Below are 22,647 nucleotides of genomic sequence, written 5' to 3' on the forward strand. Positions count from 1 at the left end.
GTTATTTACCGGTGTTAAGCTTATTAATTCTTAAAATCTTAAGTAAAATTGAATACACCATTAAACATACAAACATATAATTTTATATTTTTGTAAACGGTAACTTATTATTACGTTCATTGTAGCAACCAAACTTTCAACGTGCGTCATGTACAAGCTCGTCAATATGAATGTAAATTGGTTTTGTGCCATGAGGGGCCCGCGATTTAGAAGTACTATGACATTTTTTTTAATTCAGGAGAGTCTTTAGTTGCTCCATGTGCAATTTTTAAGCCGAATTTCAAAAGCAACGAAAATCTGCATTTCGTTTTAATATTATAGTGAAGTGTGAAAAATAAAAATCTATATATGTATATAAAAAGATAGGTAAAATGTGTGTTAGTTGGTCGCCGGTGTTTGAAGAGCGGCGTCGGTCGATTTTGTTCAAACTTTCACACAAGTTCCGTAAACCTCACGCGGTGGTTACTACATAGGATACATAGATCGACGTACAGGGTCTCGAGATATAGGCCGAAACGTGGACCCGAGTACCCCTAGAATGTGTTTGTAGAATATGGATAACAAATGAAAGCTGTTGATGAGTGCTTTATTAGATGGTAATTTTCATTCCCCTGGGTGACTAGGGTATCGAGATATAGGGCAAAACGTGGGCCAGTGAATGCCTAGACAGTGTTTATACATTATGGATATCAAGTGAAAGCTGTTGATGAGTGCTTTAGTACAGAGTAATATATTTTATTTTATTTAATTTAATTACATCCCACCCTCTGTGACAGGCAATAAGGGATGCAGAAGAATGAGAAGGAATTCAGAGAAGAGAAAAGAGAGAAGGAGATTGAGAGACAGAATGAGACGAAGATGGAGAGAGATGAAGCGAAGACGGAGGGAGGAGTGAATAAAGGGATTAGGAAAAAGTGAAGAGGGGGAGGGGGGGCAGAGTCAGACGGAAAAAGCTTATTAAAATGTATGCAGATATATATGGCAAATTTAGGGCAGGACAACGTCTGTCGGGTCTTCTAGTAATAATATAATTAAATATGATAAATACGTTTTCTCAACAAATGAAAACTTTTAGTTCCTATATTTACAATAAAACGGGCGATTTATTTATACAAATTTTCAAAAATACTGGTTTTGTTATTTGATCAATCCATTTATTTTGATTTCACTGAATACCGATTTTGACTGCCATTCAGTTTTAAGACTTATCAACTTTCAAGTATGTGTGTACATTTTATTATTATTTTTTAAGAAAAGCTCAACCTTGCTTTTCATGTTTGGATCTGTAAACTCCTTTTGAATCATACTTGTCCAGCAGCAATTTCCATTCTCCTGGGCGGTTGACACGAAGAAAGTTTATAACTTTTTGCGAGTTCTTCCTTTGAGTATCCGTACATTTTGAGCAGTCAGATTGCAGAGCGTCTGGCAACAGTTCTGAAATAAAAATTTTAAATTTGTTTTATAAAATATACAACTGCCAACGGTTAACAAAACTCAAACTCTTTAGTTCACGACCCTCTGGAGTACAAGGTCCTTTTTCCATTAGACATTTTATGTAGTTGGTTAAGATTCTATTGTTTGACAAGACACCATCCACATCAACATTATCAAATTTATTTGTGTACTGCTTTTGCGACATGGCTACTTGAAGCATGCCGATTATAACTAATATGAAAAATGTTCTCATATTGGCCTGCAAAAATAAAAATTGTTAAATACAAATATAAATGAATAAGGTAGGTTTGTTTTGTTTACATCGGAACTACGTTTCAAATATATTTATTATAATAACACTGTTAAAACAACAACAACAGCTCAGTGAACCACATCCTGTGGTATGATGTCAGGCATTTGGCATTTTATGAATTCAACGCTTGTCTGCAGATGCCAAGTAAAATAAAATTTAAATGAACTAAATATTTTAAAAATATATTGCATATAAGGCGGAGCGACTCGGAATTTTTCCCGACCAACGGCTGTCATTTCAGTGTAACCCCATTTAATTTGTTGCGCCCTCCCACAAATTGCCATCCTCCCAGAAGATCCTTGCAGCGGGACTGCGCCATACTCTCCTGCTCCGGGAAGGTATCGAGCCCAATCCGGGTCCTTCTCCCGACTCCGGTCCTGAGAAATTGTTTCGCTGCGTTTGCCGGAAAAGAATCTTTTTAGGACGGTCATTTTCTTGTCTGTGTGTCACGTGCAAGGGATGGTCGCATCGGACAGATTGCTCTGGTCTAGATCCCAAAACCCGATGCCCTCGTAACTTTTTTAAATCTTTTGTGGCTTCTTGCTGTTCACGCCTTGGCCGGTGCAACTTTCCTAGATGTTCTGGTCTCCGCGACGGCAGTCCCCCGACAGGTTTCATTGCGCCATATTGCCAGGCCGCAAACTCAACTACACCGGCTACCCCAAAGCTTACCCAGGGACGTCCAGTCCCAGGGCAACAACAGCAATTGCGTCCTGGCCTCCCTCAACTCAGGCGTAGTCACCCGTCACTTACCCCTAGATTGACGACGTCTCCCCGGCTGCACTTCAGAATTCTGCAGTTAAACTGTAATTGATTAACTGGGAAGATCACGGAGATAGTCGACTTCATGAAGCGGCATAACATTCGCATCGCTGAGATTCAAGAGACCAAACTCACTGCAAGATCTGCTCTGCAGACCAGCTCTGGGTGTAACGTCTACAGAAAAGGTCGTGAGAGCGGAAATGGAGACGGTCTCGCCTTTACACCACTCAATGCAATACAATATAATACGGCTTATTTGTCCGGTCATGCGATGTAAACCTAGAAATGATCAGCATCTACATCCCTCCTGCCACCTGTTGCCCCAGTGGATACCGCCCTAATATCAGAGCATTACTCACTTGCGATAATCGCATTATCTTAGGCAATTCCAATGCCCATAACGATCTATGGCATTGAAACCTGCAGGCGAACAGCAAGGGTGGGATGTTGGCGGATCAAATAGAAGAAACAACGTTCTGTATAATAAACAGAGACGCCCCCATTAGTATGGTAGGAAGCTGTCACAGTTCGCCAGATCTGTCCATCGTGGGCGCAGGTCTGGGAAACTGCGTCAACTGGCAGCCGGTGGTAACATTGGCTTCTGACCACCTGCCTATACTTATTTCGCTCGAGCGAACCGCCGACTTCATCGACACCGAAAACCGCACTTTCATAAACTTTAAGGAAGGAAAGTGGGATGAGTACAAATCCTTTACAGACAATCGCTTTGCTGCCCTCCCCATCCTGACTGATGCTCGCCAAAGGGAAAGTGCTTTCCGCAAGGTTCGTTTTACTCCCGCCGGAAGAATTCCCCAAATTCGGCGTAATTTTCGGGTGGAGGCCGCAAATTTAGCGAGAGAACGTGGCCTTATAAGACAGCTCGATCCCGGCGACCCCAAATAAGGGATATAAACCAACTCATCAGATTACTTGTGGATGAACACAAGCGGGCGAAATGAGAGGAGCATTTAAGGGACTGTAACCGCTCTGGCGGTGTGGGTAAGTTTTGGTCCACCGTAAAGTACCTATCGAATCCGTCTAAGCACAATGACAAAATTTCCATCGCCTTTAGCGATAAAGTGCGGTCGGACCCGAGCGCTTTTTGCCGACAATATATAATGCATTCGACGGTTGACAAAGTTAGACGGCGGGCCAACAGACGTGCACATAAATACAGCGCATCTTCAATTACCATCACCGCCAAAGAGGTTGAGGATGCCAACGGTCATGCTAAATCATCTAAAGCAGTGGGCCCAGACGGCATAGCCATGCCGATGCTTAAAAGCCTAGGGAAAGGAGGTTTCAAATATTTAGCACATGTCCTCAACCTGTGCCTTTCCAACTTTGTCATCCCCGAGAAATGGAAAATGGTCAAGTTGGTCCCGCTACTAAAGCATGGGAAACAAGCTAACATAGGACATTCTTATCGCTCGATATCTCTCCTATCGCCAGTAGCCAAAACTTTAAAGCCATTCTGCTCCCCTATATTAAAGCAAATTTGCAACTAGCCAGTCATCAGCATGGCTTCAATAGCAAAATCACCGCGCTAAATGCCACTGCTACAACAACAACAACAACCGCGCTAAATTCCATTAGTAGGTACTCAGATAAATTGCGGATTAAATCAAAACCCCCACCATAGGACAATACATTAAGTCCTGTTAAAAGCTTTTGATACGGTCAACCATGGCACGTTACTGCAAGACCTGGAAGGGTCTCCCCTTCCCCAAAGTCTTAAAAGGTGGACCGCAAATTATCTGTCTGGGCGGCAGGCATCGGTGCAATTCAGGAACGCAACATCCAAACCAAGAAGAATTAAACAAGGGGTGCCACAGGCCGGTGTCCTATACCAACTTTTGTTTGACTTCTACATATCAAGGAGTCACAATCGTCTCCTTCGCCGATGACTGCACAATAATGGCCACAGGCCCAGGCCCACAGATCGATGAGCTTTGTAACAAAATAAACGGCTATCTTCATGATCTCTTCAGTTTCTTCGCCTCGCAAAACCTGACATTGTCACCGACTAAATCATCGCCGACCTTATTTACAACATGGACGTCCCAAATGTAGACCATTTTGAACATCCACGTCAATGGCACTACGCTACCGACTGTCTTACACCCTAAAATCCTGGGTGTAACGTTCGATCAGGATCTACGTTGTAGCGAAAATCCAGAGCTATAATAAAATCCTCAAATCTCTTGCCGTCAGCACATGGGGTGAAGATAAAGAAACGCTTATTACCACTTACAAAGCAATTGGCCGGCCAATTGCATGCTACGCCGGCCCGATATGGTCGCCAAGCCTAAAGGTTACTCACTGGAAGAAAATACAGGCCTGCCAAAATACCGCCCTCAGAACCACGACGGGCTATCTTCTTATGTCCCCAGTACCCCATCTACATAACACTGATGACCTGATACGAAACTTTTATTCTCTCTCAATTCGTTTCCAGGAATGGGTCTTGAAGTTCATTCGATTGTAAACAAAAGTTCATTCGTTTCCAAGAATGGGTCTTGAAGTTCATTCGATTGTAAACAAAAGTTCATTCGTTTCCAAGAACATCAGATGGCTATAGAGTTGCCTAAACTACAAAAAAAAAAAAAAACTCCAAGAAATCCGTTCGGTTTCATTATTTTCAAAAAAATCAGCAAATAAATTGATAAAAACTTATTAAAATTTATAAAAAAGGCAAATTTTTGTAGAAATATTTTGTGGTAGATAAGTGCAAAAAATATGAAATAATATATTTCGATTGCGTTGCTTTGCTTTGTTGCGCTGGCACCGCCATAAGATAACAATGAACGGCTAGCCCCTTTTTCACTTTGATGCGACCAAAATGTTTATGTACATACATATGTATATCCACATACAATAAAAAACGCAAAAAATTTATAAGAACTTACGAAATTAGATCACTTGGTGAAGTATCTGCGTTGTCGTCCGCAAAAGGCTGTTAATTATACATGTTGCGTTAACCTATACGTATACCTGCAATTTATCTCAGCTTTCAAAAGTGGAATGTTGCAACGCTCCACAAAAACCTGGCCTTTATGCGTCCATTAACATCAATGCGAAGACTAAGAAGCTGACTTTTTCACCAATCGAAAGCTGCTATCAAAACCCATTTCGTGTGCAGCCCTTCGATGAAAGGTGTTGTCACTGATAAATTTTCCACGGGTGAAAAATAGTTATTTTTTCTTCGGATTTGTAATTCTGACAAAAATTCGAGTTTTTTTGATATCCCATTTGACAATCTTGAGTAAGTTTTCGGTGAAAATTATAAATTAAACCTTTACCATGTAAAATACCCCAAAGTTATTCTGAAATGCCCAAATTTGATTTTGAGCATGATGGTATCTATGGTCAATATTATAAAAAATGCACATTTTCACGCGCTCTCAGAGAGCGAGAAGTTTCATATCATGTCATCAGTGCTACATAATGAGACGCGAATACTCCCCATTAGGGAGAGAAATGAAATGCTAACCAAACAGTTTCTGTTGAATACCTAGAAACCTGGGCATCCCAACAGACATCTGATTGATGAGGCAATCCCGCCCAGGAGCTTACGGGGTTATCTCCGCAAGCAGTATGAGGAAATATGGCACTTGAGAGCACAGCCGCATGACGCAAAAAAGCACAAGCAAGTCCTCAGTGATATGCAGAGGCAGACGTCGGACCTCTATGCCGGGAATTGCCCGGTGAATCCAGTACTTAAAGAAAAATACCCAGTACCAGCAGGAGAGGAACGCACTCTCCCTAGGGAAACGCACGACACTCTAGCTCAACTTCGATCTGGATACTATAACAGGTTAAACTCTTACATATCCAGAATAAACCCCGACATACAAAATGTATGCCCCGCTTGCAATGTGTCCCCACATGATACCAACCATCTCTTTAATTGTAATGTGGAACCAACGCCTCTAACAACCCTTTCATTATGGTCCACCCCTGTTGAAACAGCAAGTTTCCTTGGACTCCCGTTACAGGACACTGATGACAATGTGTAACTGGTCGCACTTATTGGATGGGGCGAAGCACTGCTACAACAACAACAACATCGTTTTCTTAAGTAAACATTTTATTGTGAACAAAACCTGTGTTTGTGGGGAATATAAGTTTTTAAAGTTCACATCAAAAATATTATAATTAAGGGTATAGCGTTGAGAGAATTGGAACCTCTGCAAAAGGGGTTGACTAACAAATTTGCTAGGCTGAAGTTTACTTTATAGAAAGTATGTTTGACAATTTCCAGGAATTACCAACAATTTTTCAAACAGTTAATCTTAATTGGTAATTTTTCCTTAAACTAAAGTAAACTATAGTAGAAAGTACCGATAGTATTTTATACTTAAAAGGTGTTATAAGCATTTGAACTTATACAAATGTAACTATTCTGCCATCCATAGTAAAAAGGCAGTAAAAGCAAAGAGGATAAATACAATAAGAGCCGTCACTCGTTATTTTGTGGCAAGTATTTCGCTGGAAATTGAATTTGTGAATTTATGCCGAATGTTTTCTGAGAGGGACAGTTTTAATTTTCTCGCATTTATCCATGCCGTGCAGGCCCCTTGCGCAACTGTGATTTTTGGAAAGAGAATTAAATAAATTAGTTAAATACAGTTGGAAAAATAAACACAAAAGCCCCACGAAAATGTATAGAAGACATTTGTAAGCATCTCGCCCAAAAAAAAAGTAGCGACTACCTCTCAGTATACATCGAGTAAATGCCTAAAAAATAACGAGTGACGGCTCTTATTGTATTTATCCTCTTTGGTAAAAGAAAGAATTTCGATGCCGATATATGTCTGACAAAAGGATAGATTAAAATAAGAGCCACCAGTTTGCTACGTGTAGCTAGTAACTCATGCCGAATGTTTTCTTTGAGGGAGTTTTTTTCAATGGCCTCCCATTTATTCACGCGGTGTATTTATCTTGTGCAATCGTCTCAAATTATAAAAAAATTTACGAATGTAAAAATGATTGAATCAAAGATCATAACCAACCGAGAGTTCAGTTTCTCCTTAACCAAAAGCAACAACATAAAAAGCTTTGTGCACAGAGTACCACATATAATCAGAATGTCAAAGCTCTACTGCATCAAATAAATAAAATTAAATAAAAACAGGTAAGGAAGGCTAAGTTCGGGTGTAACCGAACATTACATACTCGCTGAGCGCTTCAGAGACAAAATAAGGGAAAATCACAACGTAGGAAAATGAACCTAGGGTAACCCTGGAATGTGTTTGTATGATATGGGTATCAAATGGAAGGTATTAAAGAGTATTTTAAAAGGGAGTGGGCCAAATTTCTATAGGTGGACGAGATATCGCCATAAAGGTGGACCAGGGGTGACTCTAGAATGTGTTTGTACGATATGGGTACCAAATGAAAGGTGGTAATGAGTATTTTAAAAGGGAGTGATCCTTAGTTCTATAGGCGGACACTTTTCGAGATATAGCCATAAAGGTTGACCAGGGGTGACTCTAGAATGTGTTTGTACGATATGGGTATCAAATTAAAGGTATTAATGAGGATTTTTAAAGGGAGTAGCCCTTAGTTGTATATGTGAAGGCGTTTTCGAGATATCGACCAAAATGTGGACTAGGGTGACCCTGATCATCAGCTGTCGGGTACCGCTAATTTATTTATATATGTAATACCACGAACAGTATTCCTGCCATGATTCCAAGGGATTTTGATTTCGCTCTGCAGAACTTTTTTAATTTTCTTTTAATTAATATGGTAGGTGTCCCACCCATTTTACAAAGTTTTTTCTAAAGTTATAATTTGCGTCAATCCAATCACCATGTTTCATCCCTTTTTTTGTATTTGGTATAGAATTATGGCATTTTTTTCATTTTTCGAAATTTTCGATATCGAAAAATTTGGCTTGGTCATAGGCGGATTTCGCCCATTTTTAATACCAATGTAAAGTGTGTTCAGATAAGTAGGTGGAATAAGTTTATTATCGATTTTTGCTCAAGTTATCGTGTTAATGGACGAGCGGAAGGACAGACGGGCGACTGTGTATATAAACTGGGTGTGGCTTCAACCGACTTCGGCCCATTTTCACAGAAAACAATTATCGTCATAGTAGATATGCCCTTCCCAAATTTCACAAGGATTGGTAAATTTTTGTTCGACTTATGGCATTAAAAGTTTTCTAAACAAATTAAATGAAAACGGCGGAGCCACGCCCATTTTGAAATTTTCTTTTATTTTTCTATTTTGTTGCACTATATCATTACTGGAGTTGAATGTTGCATAACCTACCCAAAGTTAAGACAGAAAGTTGTCCGTAACTATTGCGTTTTGGTCTGAAATTTTTTTTTTTTTGCGTATTTGCGGAACACTAGAAATGCGATGTTTTCACAGTTATCGATTATTTGTACGACACTCACAAAAGAAATAAAAATCGTGAAAAGTTGCGGGAAAAAAAGTTGTAAAGTCCGCCCCTAAATTTGAAGCTTAGATATTTTGAGAGAGTTTCGAAACAATTTTTTTACATTTTATTTTATCCTTCGAAGTACAGCTGAAATCGTTTCTTTATTGTTACTTGGTTATTTGACATCTGATTGCTTAAATCGATAGGTCATTATTATGACCTTGGAAATCTGCATATTTGCTTTTAATGTCTTTCGAACTATGAAGTTGTTTTCACATGATTGGGTCAGCCTTATTAGGTTTTATTCCACCTAAAGTATCCTTTTTGTTTTACTAGGCAAAAGTATTTCCAAATGTATGACATTGGAGCTTTTGACCATTTCCCTAAGTCACCAAAAAATGAAGTTATGGCACTTTTATGATTATTAATAGCTACTAATTAACCAGATTTATTTATTTAATTCATTCAGTCTAAAAGTATATGCTTCCTTACAGACTAGTTAAAAATAGAAAACAATTCAAGTTTAAACTTACATAAGCTGTTATTAAAATTAAGAACATTACTGAATCGATTTGCTAGATGTATAGTCCTAGTTATAGGTTCATTCATAGCATAAATCGTTTTATGAGTTATTTTGATAAATAATCTATAATGCCGAAGATCACACAGTGGAATATATGGATTGACCAAATTAGAAAAGTCGGAGCAATTTATGCTCAAGATTATTACATTATAGGCAAGCATCAGTGAGATACAAGTTCCTCTGTCGTGCAAAGCCTGAAGACCAAGCAATTTGCGCCGTCAGCCCGTCTTGCCAGTGAAGCGTCCGTAAAGCAATTTTCGTAAAAACTTTTTGAACTCTTTCAATTTTATAGGAGTTGATTCATAAAAAAGATTCCATTTTATTGCACAATATTCAAGGCGACTTGTGACCAAGAAGATATAAAGTGACACCCATATCTTTAATCTCTTGACAACGATTAAGAGATTTAGCATTTAGTTTGTAGTTAAAATATGTCGCCGTTGTCTTTTTGGAATAAGACACAACGCAGCATTTGTTTGTATTTAAAAATAAATTATTGTCTGAGCACCAACCGGCAAAAGAGTTCAGATCATCAGATTGCAAGTTAGTGCGGTCAGAGCTATTACGGTTCGTCAGAAATAGTTTGACACCGTCCGCAAGCATCAAACATTTTGCGAATTTGAATTGCTGGGCAGATCATTTATGAAAATTAAGAATAAAAGAGGGCCACAATGGGGACCCTGCGGAATACCTGACCAGGCGTTTATATGTAGAGATGACCTGTCGGCTCCAATTGCTACATAAAGCTTTCTGTTCGATAGAAAGCTCGTGAAGAATTTCAACAAGTTTTCATTGATTCCATACTTGGCTAACTTGCGTACTAGAATAGTATGATCAACCTTGTCGAATGCTTTCGAGAAGTCAGTGTATATGACGCCAAGTTGCTCAGAGTTCTCTAAAGCACCCGCAATTTGATTAGTAACTAAAGCTTAATTTGTGGAAGTAGACCTACCTGGGAAAAATCCATGCTGACACTCCACTATAGCCTTGCCTACGTAATCGAACAATTTACGTTGAAGTACGTGGTCGAATATTTTTGCCAGAGTACCTGTTTAACAATCGGTCTGTAGTTGCAAATGTCTGTTTAACAATCGGTCTGTAGTTGCAAATGTCATTGCGGTTACCAGACTTAAATATGGGATTTATGGAGCATAATTTCCACGAGTCCAAAAAAATTCCGCTGTTCAAGCAATTTTGAAAGAGATGAGCTAAGGGTTCTGCAATGGAGTTTGCGCATATTTTGAAAAATATCGCAGAAAACCCCTCAGTATCTGATTTTGCACTACTTGTCAATTTAGAGATTGACAGAAGAACATCATCTGCGGTAACAACGAAATTAGAAATTTGGCATTGGTACCCAGAGTGAAATATAGGATAAGGTGAAAAGGTAAACTTTGAATAAACTTTTTGGAATGTGGATTACTGGACTCTTCGCCATCATACTCCACGGTCGTTGGAAAGCCATTGGGTTTTCTTTTGGAGTTAATAACCGACCAGAAACTGGACGGCTTTGACTTTAGTTTTGCTTCGAGTTTAAGGATATATTGCTTAAAAGACACTTATTAAGGCAATCGAATTGCTTTTTAAGTTTTATACAGCTAAGTCGATCAATTTCTTTACAGCTCTTGCTTTTTTAGAAGCTTTGTTTTTTCTATTTTTAAGATTATTTAGTTTTAGATTAAACCAGGGTGGCCTATCCAATAAGATCTTACTTTTTAGAAGTATGAAACTCGAAAGGGATAGTAAAAGCCTCTTCCTAAAAATTTCATAGGAGGCCTCCGGGTTTCCTGAGAAGTTAAGAAAGGTCTAATCAGTAGCTAAGAAGAACTCGTTTATCGCCACACGATCGGCCTTGAAATAATTATATTCCAATGTAGATTCGGCGGGTTTTTTATAAAAATCATAAAAATCAAAATTTATAACCAAAGCACTATGGTGAAAACTATTTTCCAAAATTGGAAATGGACACTCAAGGCATGATATTTTTAAATCAGCAGATCCAAAAACTAGATCTACGAACCTACCATTCTTATTTGGTTGATAGTTATACTGTTTCAGACCGTATGAAAATAAGGTGCTAACAACTAGCATATCGATGTCGGATTTAATATTTGAAGGTAAAGTATTACAATCATTAGACAAAGATATATAACTTAAATTGAAATCACCTAAATGGTTATCAATGTGTGCGGATAAAAAACAATTCGCATCAACATTGGAAAAAAATTGTTTGACACACCACTGCCGAGAACGGCCCCGTTTAGCAAAAATTTGTCCTAACTGAAAAAAACATTTTCAAAAATTTTCATGCTGCTTTGCCGCCACTTTAATCCAGGACCGTCGGTGTGGTAGGCGGTGATCGCTTCCCCTACTCCACGGCGTCAAGATTTGTCCCAACTATTTTATGTTGAAGATAACTTACTAGGTTCATTAAGTAATTCTTTGGCCTTATCGATGTTACAAATAAGCCTTATACGTAAGAGTATTTCTAAAAAAAAAAACAAGTAAAGGTGTCTAAGTTCGGGTGTAACCGAACATTATATACTCAGCGTGAGCTTCAATGGCACATTTCATTTCAGATAAATTACTTTTCTACATAACACGTGCACCGCCCGTTTAAAACAATTTCTCCCCATTTCGTCTTACAATAAAAGTTGATAAGTGAAATATCATTGATTCAAAACTATTTTTTGCTAAGTTATAGTTTATTATTCTAGTCTACGACCCTTTTAAACTTATTTTATATCTAAGTTGCCGTGGTCTTTAACCGATCCCATCCATTTTTTCCTAGAAATATTTTCTGCTATAAGGAAAATATGTGTACACAATTTCATTACGATATATTAATTTTTCTTCGAGTTATGGCTCCCGAAACATTGAAAATTGCTTAGTCATAAAAGGGGCGGTGCTGCACCCATTTTCAAAAATTTGAGTGTTTTCCAATTTAATGTTAAAATTCAATTTAGAAAGTAAAACTCTATTGATACAAAGCTCTTTTTCGCTAAGATATAGCTTATTATTTTCGTCTACGACCCTTTTAAAAATCTTTTATATAAAATTGGGCGTGGTCTTTAGCCGATATCGTCCATTTTTTTTTAGAAATATTTTCTGCTATAGGGAAAATTTGTGTGCCCAATTTTATTACGATCCATTATTTTTTCTTTGTGTTATGGCTTCCGAAACATAGAAAATTGCTTAGTCATAAAAGAGCGGTGCCACGCCCATTTTTTTACTATAAAGCTCTTTTGCAAAGATATAGCTTATTTTATTCGTCCACGACCCTTTTAAAAATCTTTTATATAAAAGTGGGCGTGGTCCTTAACCGATTTCGTTAATTTTTCTTCAAAGCATTCCTTATAGTAAGGCAACCCCTCTGCCGAATTTTGTTACGATAGGTTTAACGATTTTTGATTTATGATTGATAATATTTGTAAAATTGATTTTATCACAAGTGGGCGGTGCCACGCCCATTGTAAAACAAATTTTCAAATTTTTATCAAGAGTCACAATATCAGTCTATACGTCAAATTTCATCATTCTAGGTGTATTATTTACTAAATAATTAGGTTTTTTGTGTTTTCCAAAATGTTATATATATAAAAAGTGGTCGTAGTTATCATCAGATTTCGCCCATTTTCAATACCAATCTATTTTTGATCCAGATAAGCTCGTGTACCAAATTTGGTGAATATATCTCAATCAGACGGGCATGGCTCAATAAAATTTTTCTTTCGATACTGATGATTTTGATATATGGAAGTCTATATCTGTCTCGATTTCTTTATACCTGTACAACCAACCGTTATCCAATCAAAGTTAATATACTCTGTGTGCAAAGCACGCTGAGTATAAAAATTGTTAATGCATAATATGTTTGTTGTCTCTTCTACGCACATACTGAATAACATGTAATAAGAGTCATGTATATTGGAACGATTTGCCGTCATTCCTTTGTTTTCGAGATAAACCGGTTTCGGCGTTGTGCCATCATCAGTGTCGATTTTCGTTCTGATCTGTCTTGTATTTATAGTTCGTAGGTACATGAGCATGTATTGTCAAAATGGATGTTTGTGTATATTTTGACGAATATTAGCAACACTAAGGGATACTATCATCTCTAAGTCAATACTAAGCAGTGACTTGTATGCACATCAACTAATGAATCATTATGTCTATACATATGTCCATACAAGCAGCGGAGAGCAACGCACAAACACATGCATGTATCTGATTTACTCCCAAAATTCGGCAATCATCTGTGGAAGTGTCACTCACATATACACGCGCATGGGCTGTGCGAGAAGCTATAAAAATAGTGCATCTGTAGTTATAGCTGAGAAATTTATAGCTGGTAACTAAATTAAATTCTGGAAACACCTAGAAGTATGCGAACGACACAGCACAGAGTATAAAAGAGCGCCAGCTGAGCAATGTGTAATCAGTTTGATTTGAGCACGCTATCTGTCGAGCAGTAGAAGTGTTATTGTGAAGTACTTTAATAAAGGCCATTTTGCATTATTGAATATTGGAGTTATTTATTCAACACTTTAGTGATTCGAACGTTAGCAGAAGGTTGCAAATAAGCGGAATTGCACTAAATTCGTTAAAATATTTATGTGTATGTGCTGTGTGTTAATTCAGAACTGAGGGTGGGTTTTACAGATCGATTTGTGTGGCTGACTGAGGCAGGTAAAAGTCAGTAATTCTAGTCGTTTGACCTTCTTTGTGGGTTTGTTGCCTTTGTGCGTTTATTGTTTTGTGTTTATTTGTTGTTGTGTGTTTGTCTGTTGTACCTGTGTGATTACTTTGTTTGTTGTAAACAAGTTTTAAAGGCCCAAATATTGTGTCAGAAATTGTGTTTATCTGTTCAGTTATTATTCTACCGTCGAATGTTTTTTATTCGTAGATTTCTATGTTTTCGAGTGAGTTCAGACGTCGGCCTTTTGCTTGTATGTGAGGAACCCTGACCGTTTTATTGACGTTTGCTGGTGAACATTCAGTTTCACCATGCGATTCGTGAAGTAAAACTCTGGTATAATATTTGGATTCCGTGTTTTTTGTTGTAACCTCTAATGTGTTCTCTGAACCTCGTTCTTATTTGCCGTCCTGTTTGTCTTATGGCATCCGCAGGTAAGCTTGTATACGCCGTGGCTCCTAAATGAGTTAGTGTTAGTTCTTAGTTTTCGCCCTAGATTGTTCGAAGTTTTGAACGCTGTGTTAATGTTGTATTTTTTAAAGAAATTTGCCAAATTTATATGTTGCATTTCCAGTATATGTCATAGTCGTCCAGGTGTTATTATTTTCCTTTTCATTATTTCGTTTTGGTTCTCCATGCGTCCTTCTGAGCTTATCTACCAGTGCTTTTTTATATCCGTTGTTTGCAGCAATGATATATATTATTTAAGCCCTCTCCTATATGCTTTTTGTGTAAGAGGTGTTCTTTCAAGTATATGTACCAAATGCTTTAATGCTGCATTTTTATGCTGTTGGGGGTGATTTGAGGTATTATGTATTATTGTGGCCGTTGACTTTCTATATATGTCGTAGTTAAATCTTTTGTCAACTTTGTCAATATTTATCGTGAGGTCTAGGCATTTTATTCTACCGTCTTTTTCGGTCTCCATTGTGAATTTCATATTCCCTTGCTGCTTTTTGCTGCTGCTGCCAACCCTCTAATCCAGGGTGTTATGCGGACCGTGCCTATTGGACGATTTGCAGCCAGGGGATAAATTCGGCTGTATTCGAACGGAGCCTTCCCGATACCGGGCCACCTCGGGAAGAATTGGTGGCCTAATCACAGTAAGGGCCGCTGCTGTGGCGGACGGTTCTTTACCCGTATATAATATTGGACCGCTGAGCCCGCCTTGTCGGGCAGGTGGTCGCACGACCAAGATGAACGACTCATTACCTGATTGTAATAAGGATGATGATAAGAGGAGGACTGAGTCACAAGCCAAGGACAACAAATACGCATTAAGCGATGCGTCGGACTCGGGGAGCGAGACTAGTGTTGATTCAATGAACTCCGTGTTAGAGAATCACACAATGAAAACGGAGTAGAAGAGTGGGGAAGCGTAGGGAGCAGAGGAAGTAAAAGAGCTCTCTCGCCATACCATGCAGCACTAAGAATTGTACAACGCTTGGGGGCAGTGGTCGACGCAACAGAAGTGGAGATCGAGCGCTTGGAATGGGCCCATGAGGCGGTAGAAGTAGGTCGAAGGCAGTTCAAAAGGTTTGCTGCGAGAAACCCTCGGTACTGCAACCGGTACGAGGAGAAAGAAGCGTCGAATGGCAGAAATAAGAGACAACGTTCGGCGGAGGCGACAAGCCTGCTTTCAAGAGGCAGAAGGGACCCAGTCCTAGAGGCAGGGCAGTCGCATAGACAAGACAAGAAGGCCCAAAGCTATAAGACAGATGGGTCCCAATAGCGAGGTAGCAACTACCTCGAAAGCAGCGAGTCAGAGGGAAGTTCCAACTACGGAAGTAGGAGATAAGCCAAAGGGAGATAACGCTTAGACTCCGACTTTCTCGGAGGTGCTAAAGGGAGTTAACGCTAAGACCCCAGCTTTCTCGGAGATGCCAAAGGGAGATAACACTAAGACTCCGGCTTTTCCCCCTGGTTGATCGTAGTAGTCCTTTCGGACAAATGGCTACTGACAGGTGAAGATCTGTGGAAAGGGAGCTTATTAGCTTAATGCTTAAGATGATGCGGGAACAACCAAGTGAGTCACTTTCAACCTTTGATTAGGGGGGATGGTATAATGGTGTGAAGATGATAGCATGAGACAACATCGCGAGCTTGCGGTGGCTGGAGGAAGTGGTTCCAAACCTCCAAAAGCAAGGCACGAACGCGCGGTTTGAGGTGGTGGATAAAGCGCAAATCCCCACGGTACCAAAAGTTAAGGTATAGATACCAGTCGTGATGAAGTCGGAGGATACACTGCGACTTCTGCAGAATTACAATCCGAACATACCGACACAGGATTGGAAGGTACTTACTGTATCTCGGCCTGCGGAAGATGGTCAGTTCTACATCTTCCAAATAAACAAGCAGGCGGAGGATATTTTGTACACGCAGCTTGACAAAATGTCCTTTGGCACTGGCAAAATTTACATGCGACTCAGGTAAAGAAGTCCCGAGGGAGGATAAAAATCCTGACATGCTAGAGGTGGGCGAAGTCGAAAAGGACCTCAAAAGCCTAAGGGAAAAAAGACAGGTGGAGGTTCCCGACGTCACCACGAAGGTGTTAGAAGAGGATCAACCGCCAAATAGAGCTGTGACTCGCACAGAGGAACACCCGGCACAACAGTTACAAGAGGATGAGGGGCCTCGAATAATCTAAACCAAAAGGGCAAGCGGAGGACGACGACGTCACGACGAAGGTGTTGGAGGGAGACAAACAGCCCAATGGTGCTGCGGTTCTACAGATAAGCCTCCAACACAGTAAAGTGGCGTCGAGCGAACTCCTCAAAACCCTTGAGGAAGGTTCGTTTGACGTGGCGCTGGTCCAGGAGCCGTGGTTCTCGTTGGGAGGAAATGTTTCTGGACTTAGCGCGCGCGGGTTTGGCGTTTACTACGCGCAAACGGAAGGACGGGTGCGAGCTGTGGTAATGGTAAGGGAACAGCTGCATTCATATATGCTGCCTAATTACATACATGGTGGCCGTTGAGCAAAATAATACGCCGGCATTTATCCTGGCGTCCTGCTACATGGCCCATGCTGCGGAGGTTCCCAAAAGGCTAGTACAGGAGGAAGGGCGCAAAGGGCGGTTGGTCATAGGCGCAGATGCAAATGCGCACCACAATGCGTGGGGAGGAGCAGATACGAACGAGAGAGGAGAATCTCTATTTTGTTATATCCTGCAAACCAATTTGCAGATAGCCAACAGGGGAAATGTCCCTACATACATTGGTCCAACATCCAGCAATGTTCTGGATATTACATTGAGCTTCGAGCGTGATATATCAAGGTATGATTGGATGGTTCTTGATAGACCATCCTTCTTCGACCATTCGTATATCAGCTTCAGCATCCCCCTAAAGAGGGTAGAGGAGGGAGGAACCTTTAGAAACCCTAGGTCAACGAACTGGACTAAATTCCAGAAACAGGTAGAAACAAAACTGGGACAACCCAAAGAAGTTTCCAATGTGGTGGAACTGGAGGTGTCGGATGAATTCCTAACAAGGACGCTTATGACTGCGTATAACAAAGCTTGCCCTCTAAGAAGATTCAGAGGAAAAGCAAAGCCGCCATGGTGAAGCAATGAGCTGAGCCTTCTAAGAAGACAGGTAAAAGAAATGTTTAAGCTCGCAAAGATCGCGGAAAGCGAAGCGTGTGGGGAAGAGTACAAGGATCTACTGAGGATCTACAAGCGTTAAATTTCCAGGGCGAAGAGAATCTCATGGAAAAGTTTCTCTACGGACTTAGAGTGCTCCAGCGAAACAGCACGGTTGAAAAAAGTCCTAGCAAGGGGAAACATAGTCCAGGGACTAATAAAGAAAGATGACGGGGAATGGTCACGTAATAGCGAGGAATCCCTTGAGGTGCTTCTCGACACACATTTCCAATCGGGAGATGGTTTAGAAGAGCCAACAGACATCACTCACACTTCGATCACGGAGCGGGTAGTGCCGGGCTTGGTGACCGATACCAAGGCCGAATGGGCAGTGAAAACATTTTCTAAGTTTAAATCGCCGGGCCCAGACGGTATATTCCCGGCCATGCTACAAGTTTCAAGTATGGCGGTCGTGGAATGGCTTAAAATAATATTCGGTGGGTGCATAAGGCTGAATCATGTACCGCACTCTTGGAGAACTGCTCATGTAGTTTTCCTACCAAAGGCGGGGAAGATCGGTCACGTGTATCCCAAAGACCATAGACTCAATAGCTTAACATTATTTCTGCTCAAAAGCTTTGGGAGGCTGATAGATGTGTACATAAAGTCCAACGTGGATGAAAAGCTGCTCTCAACAACAGAGCATGCGTACACTAAAGGCAAGTCGGTAGACACCGCATTGCATAGGGTGGTAATTAGCATAGAGAAATCCCTGGAATATAAGGAGTATGCTCTAGGAGTCTTCGTGGACATTGCCGGGGCTTTCAATAATGTTTCGAAATGGGCGATTATGGATGGTCTTAATTACATTAAAGTACATCCCGCCTTAATCAGATGGATCGGCTGCATGTTAAAACAGTGGACAGGGGCACGCCGCAGAGAGGGTGCTATCACCTCTGCTACCACCCAACTGCTCAGGCGAATCGATGAGGGAAAGTGTCTTCAAACTATTACTTCTTTGATGGATCGGGCGCTTCGGGATATTTATTCCTGGGCATCTAATGCCGGGTTGAAAGTCAATGAGAAGAAGACGGATATGGTCTTGTTTACAAAGAGGTACAAGGTCCCAAATTGGACCAGGCATAAGTTAGGAGGGGTGACCTTACAGGAGAGACCTTGCACAAAATATCTAGGAACTTCCTAGAAAGTAAGCTGTCATGGAAGCTCAACGTGGAGGAGAGGGTGAAGAAGCCCTCAAAGGCACTATATGTATGTAAAAAAATGCTGGGGTGTACGTGGGGCTTATAGCCCTCTCTTTCTCATTGGGTTTTAACAGCGATTGTAAGCCCTATTCTATACTATGAAGTTCTTGTTTGGTGGAAAGCCACACAAAAAACAAGATACCTAAAGAAATTAGAGGGGGTATGCAGACTATCGATGCTTAGCATTACGGGAGCCCTGAAAACAACCCCGACGGCTGCACTGTATGCCATTCTGCACATTCCACCTGTAGACCTGGTAGCAAAGAACATAGCATTAACAACTGCAACCAGGCTCGGTGCCTCGGGGCAGCTTGAGAGCCGACCATATGGCCATAGTAGTATAGCGTCATCAATCACAAGACGAACAGACTACCTGATTCCCTGATTCTGCGATTCGAGGGAGATCTTAAGGCCACAATAGAGGTGGACGGTTGGCGCAAGGGTGCGCAAATGGCGGACGAGGCGATACATGCGTACACAGATGGTCCCAAAATAGTGGAAGGAGTAGGGCCTGCGGTACACTGTGCTGATCCGGAAATAAGCAGATCCTACAGGCTGCCGGATTACTGTAGCATTTTCCAAGCGGAAATATTAGCTGTAACCAAAGCAGTAGAAACCATGGAAGAGAATAGCTTAAGCTGCCACCGTGTTAACTTTTATATTGACAGTCAAGCAGCAAATAAGGCAATAATCTCGCATAGCACAGCATCTAAATGCGTGTTAGAGTGTAAGCAGTCTCTGGAGAGAATCGGGACAGGGAGAAGCATACATCTATATTGGGTCCCAGGGCATATGGGAATAGATGGGAATGAAAAAGCGGACGAACTAACTAAAAAGGGCGCATACCTTGAAACTTGCTCCGTATACGTCCCAATTAGACTGGGCGAGATTAAGCGAAGGCGAGAGGTGCATATGATCGACCAAGCGGGAAAGGCGTGGGTTCAAGCGCGGGGCTGTAAAGTGTCGAAGATTATGTGTACGTCTTACAACCTTAGACTAACAAAGTTGCTTCTATCATTAAAAAGAGAGGCTTGGTCAGTGATAGCAGATGTAGGAAGTGCTGGTTGGAGGAGGAAACGATAGAGCACGTTCTGTGCTCGTGCCCTGCACTTGCCAGGCTAAGACTCCAGATATTAGGAGTGATACAGCTGTCAGATCTAGAAGCAGCAAGTGGCTTAAGTCCTAGGAAGCTTCTAGTATTTGCCAAGAGGACGGAGTTATATAACATAGGTCCTGGTTTTTGATAGGGGTTTTCAGTTTGTTCGTTAAAAAAAACTTCTGGTAACACTACGGACTCAATCAGTCTATGTGAGGTCCTCATGGACCGGCCAGTTCAACCTAACCTAACCTTGCTGCTTGTTGAGGTACTTCGGTACAAGCTCTACGTTATTAGTAGTTAAAACGCATATTGTGTCATCTATCGTAAAATGACACGCCTAATTTGGACTTCAGCTCCTGTATGTACTTTTCTTCCAGATTTTGCATGAACGCTTCCATAACAATGGCTGATGTGGGGCTTTCGATTCCATTCCAAGACCGTTTGTTTGTCTATATATTTTATTACTGAATTGAAAATAGTTTTGATGTAAAGTGGTTTTTAGCGTATTTGTGATTTGCATACTTTTCACTTTGTTTTTTGTATCATGAACTATTGTTGAGCTAACTATGTCCAATCTCTCCGATAGTGGTATAGATGGGTATAAATATTTTATGTCAAACGATTTGCTGTTATTTGTCAGCTTTACGATCTCAAGTTTCTCTATTAGTTCTGTTGTGTTAGCTATTGCATGTTGTTTCCTTACACTCAGAGACATAATACTGTAATATTAACAGTTCTCTGCTGTTGTTTTTAAATACCGCTAAAACAACAATTTTTTATACTCAGTTGAGCAGAGCTCACAGAGTATATTAACTTTGATTGGATAACGGTTGGTTGTACAGGTATAAAGGAATCGAGATAGATATAGACTTCCATATATCAAAATCATCAGTATCGAAAAAAAATTTGATTGAGCCATGTCCGTCCGTCCGTCCGTCCGTCTGTCCGTTAACACGATAATTAATTGAACGAAACAAAAGACCGAACAGAGAGGAGATGTCAGCAGAGAGTCCCATTGCGAAGTCATATTGGGCCCATTAGAACAGTTTAGAATTGATATCCTGTTGCTTGCATCGAGTATGGGAGAGTGAGATGGTCAATGCAAGAAGAAACTGATAGTTGTTCCCAGGAAGAGGATTCCTGACGTGCTCAGCGAGATGCATAATGGTCCAAGCGGAGGTCATCTTTGAATCACGAAGACGCTCGAGAAGATTAAAAAGAGATTCTATTGGGTTGGCTGCCGTCAGTCTGTCACTGAGTGGATTGCGAACTGCGAGGTTTGCAGCAGAGCGAAAGGGCCCAAAACCCGGAGTCATGGCCAGATGAAGCAATATAACTCAGGTGCGCCATTTGAAAGGATCGCTATGGATGTCGCAGGTCCATTTCCTACTACCAACTGCGGAAACAAATATGTACTGGTATTTATGGATTATTTCAACAAATGGCCAGAGGTATACCCAATCCCAAATCAAGAAGCGGAAACAGTAGCAGAAGTGTTTATAAACAATTGGGTTGCAAGGTATGGTGTACCAATAGAGTTACATTCTGACCAATGCAGGAATTTCGAATCAGCTGTGTTCAAGGAAATGTGTAAATCATTGGGCATTCGAAAAACATGGACAGCTGCATTGCACCCTCAGTCCGATGGTATGGTGGAACATTGGAGGGGCACTGAAGGAAAGTAGTGGACAAGTTCCATAAAGAGTGGGATACCCGCATACTGAAAATGTAAAATGTAGTTACGTAATTCAAATTTTTTTTTCATAAATGTATAAGTTTAAGAATTTGTTCAGCACTAATCTAAAAATTCATAGATACATATACGCGTGAATATATATTTTAAGGCTAAAATTGTACATTTCCATTTTATAAATTATTTTTTTAAATTAATTTTCCTTAATCTATTTTTGTGTATCGTTCTAGATTTTTTTTTGTGTTTCATCAAAGAATGTGACATTAACACCGTCGACCTTTTGAACCTGAAATGGGCCTTCATAGATGCTGTTATGTTTTTGGTTAGGCTGTCTTTCGACTAGTACCAAGTCATTTATTTTCAAATTTAACGGTCGAGCGCCTTTATCATATAGCAACTTGTTTCGAGCTTTGTGTTTACTTATCAAACTTTTTGCAAGATTATGCGATTTTTGCATCCTATACTTCATTTCTTTAGCATAGTTATCAATATTGTAAATAGGGTCGATTGTAACAGTTTGTACCTCTTGCGGTAATATAGCGTTTTTGCCGAAAACTAACTCAAATGGCGTTATCTTATTATCGAAAGCTGAGTTAACGGTTACGTTATGATGAAATGTGAAATATTTTAAATAGGTATCCCAGTCAGAAGATGTTTCATTCAAGTATGCGCAAAGATATTCATTAAAAACGCGATGGTTACGTTCTATTGTACCCACTGTTTCATGGTGGTAAGCCGTAGAAAAGTCATGGGTTATTTTTAAAATATTACATAATTCGTTAAAGATTTCGTTTTTATATTCCGTGCCTAAATCCGTTCTAATGGCA

The 22,647-nt window shown here is 40.2% G+C and overlaps 1 protein-coding gene across 3 annotated transcripts in view; it reads right to left on the bottom strand.

Moving 5' to 3' along the window:
• Positions 1–1,132: 1,132 nt before the first annotated feature.
• Positions 1,133–22,647, bottom strand: part of Phk-3 (Pherokine 3) — a 136,797-nt gene continuing 115,282 nt past the window's right edge. For all 3 annotated transcript variants that reach the window (XM_067772913.1, XM_067772911.1, XM_067772912.1), the window contains exons 2-3: positions 1,501–1,693; positions 1,133–1,434 (exon numbers count right to left, since the gene is read on the bottom strand). In XM_067772913.1, coding sequence (XP_067629014.1) covers positions 1,259–1,434; positions 1,501–1,687 — 363 coding nt within the window. In that variant the 5' untranslated portion in view covers positions 1,688–1,693 and the 3' untranslated portion in view covers positions 1,133–1,258. The remainder of the gene's footprint in view (positions 1,435–1,500; positions 1,694–22,647) is intronic.

This window comes from Eurosta solidaginis, chromosome 3 (assembly GCF_040869045.1).
Source record: "Eurosta solidaginis isolate ZX-2024a chromosome 3, ASM4086904v1, whole genome shotgun sequence".
In the NCBI taxonomy this organism is placed as follows: Eukaryota; Metazoa; Arthropoda; class Insecta; order Diptera; family Tephritidae; genus Eurosta; species Eurosta solidaginis.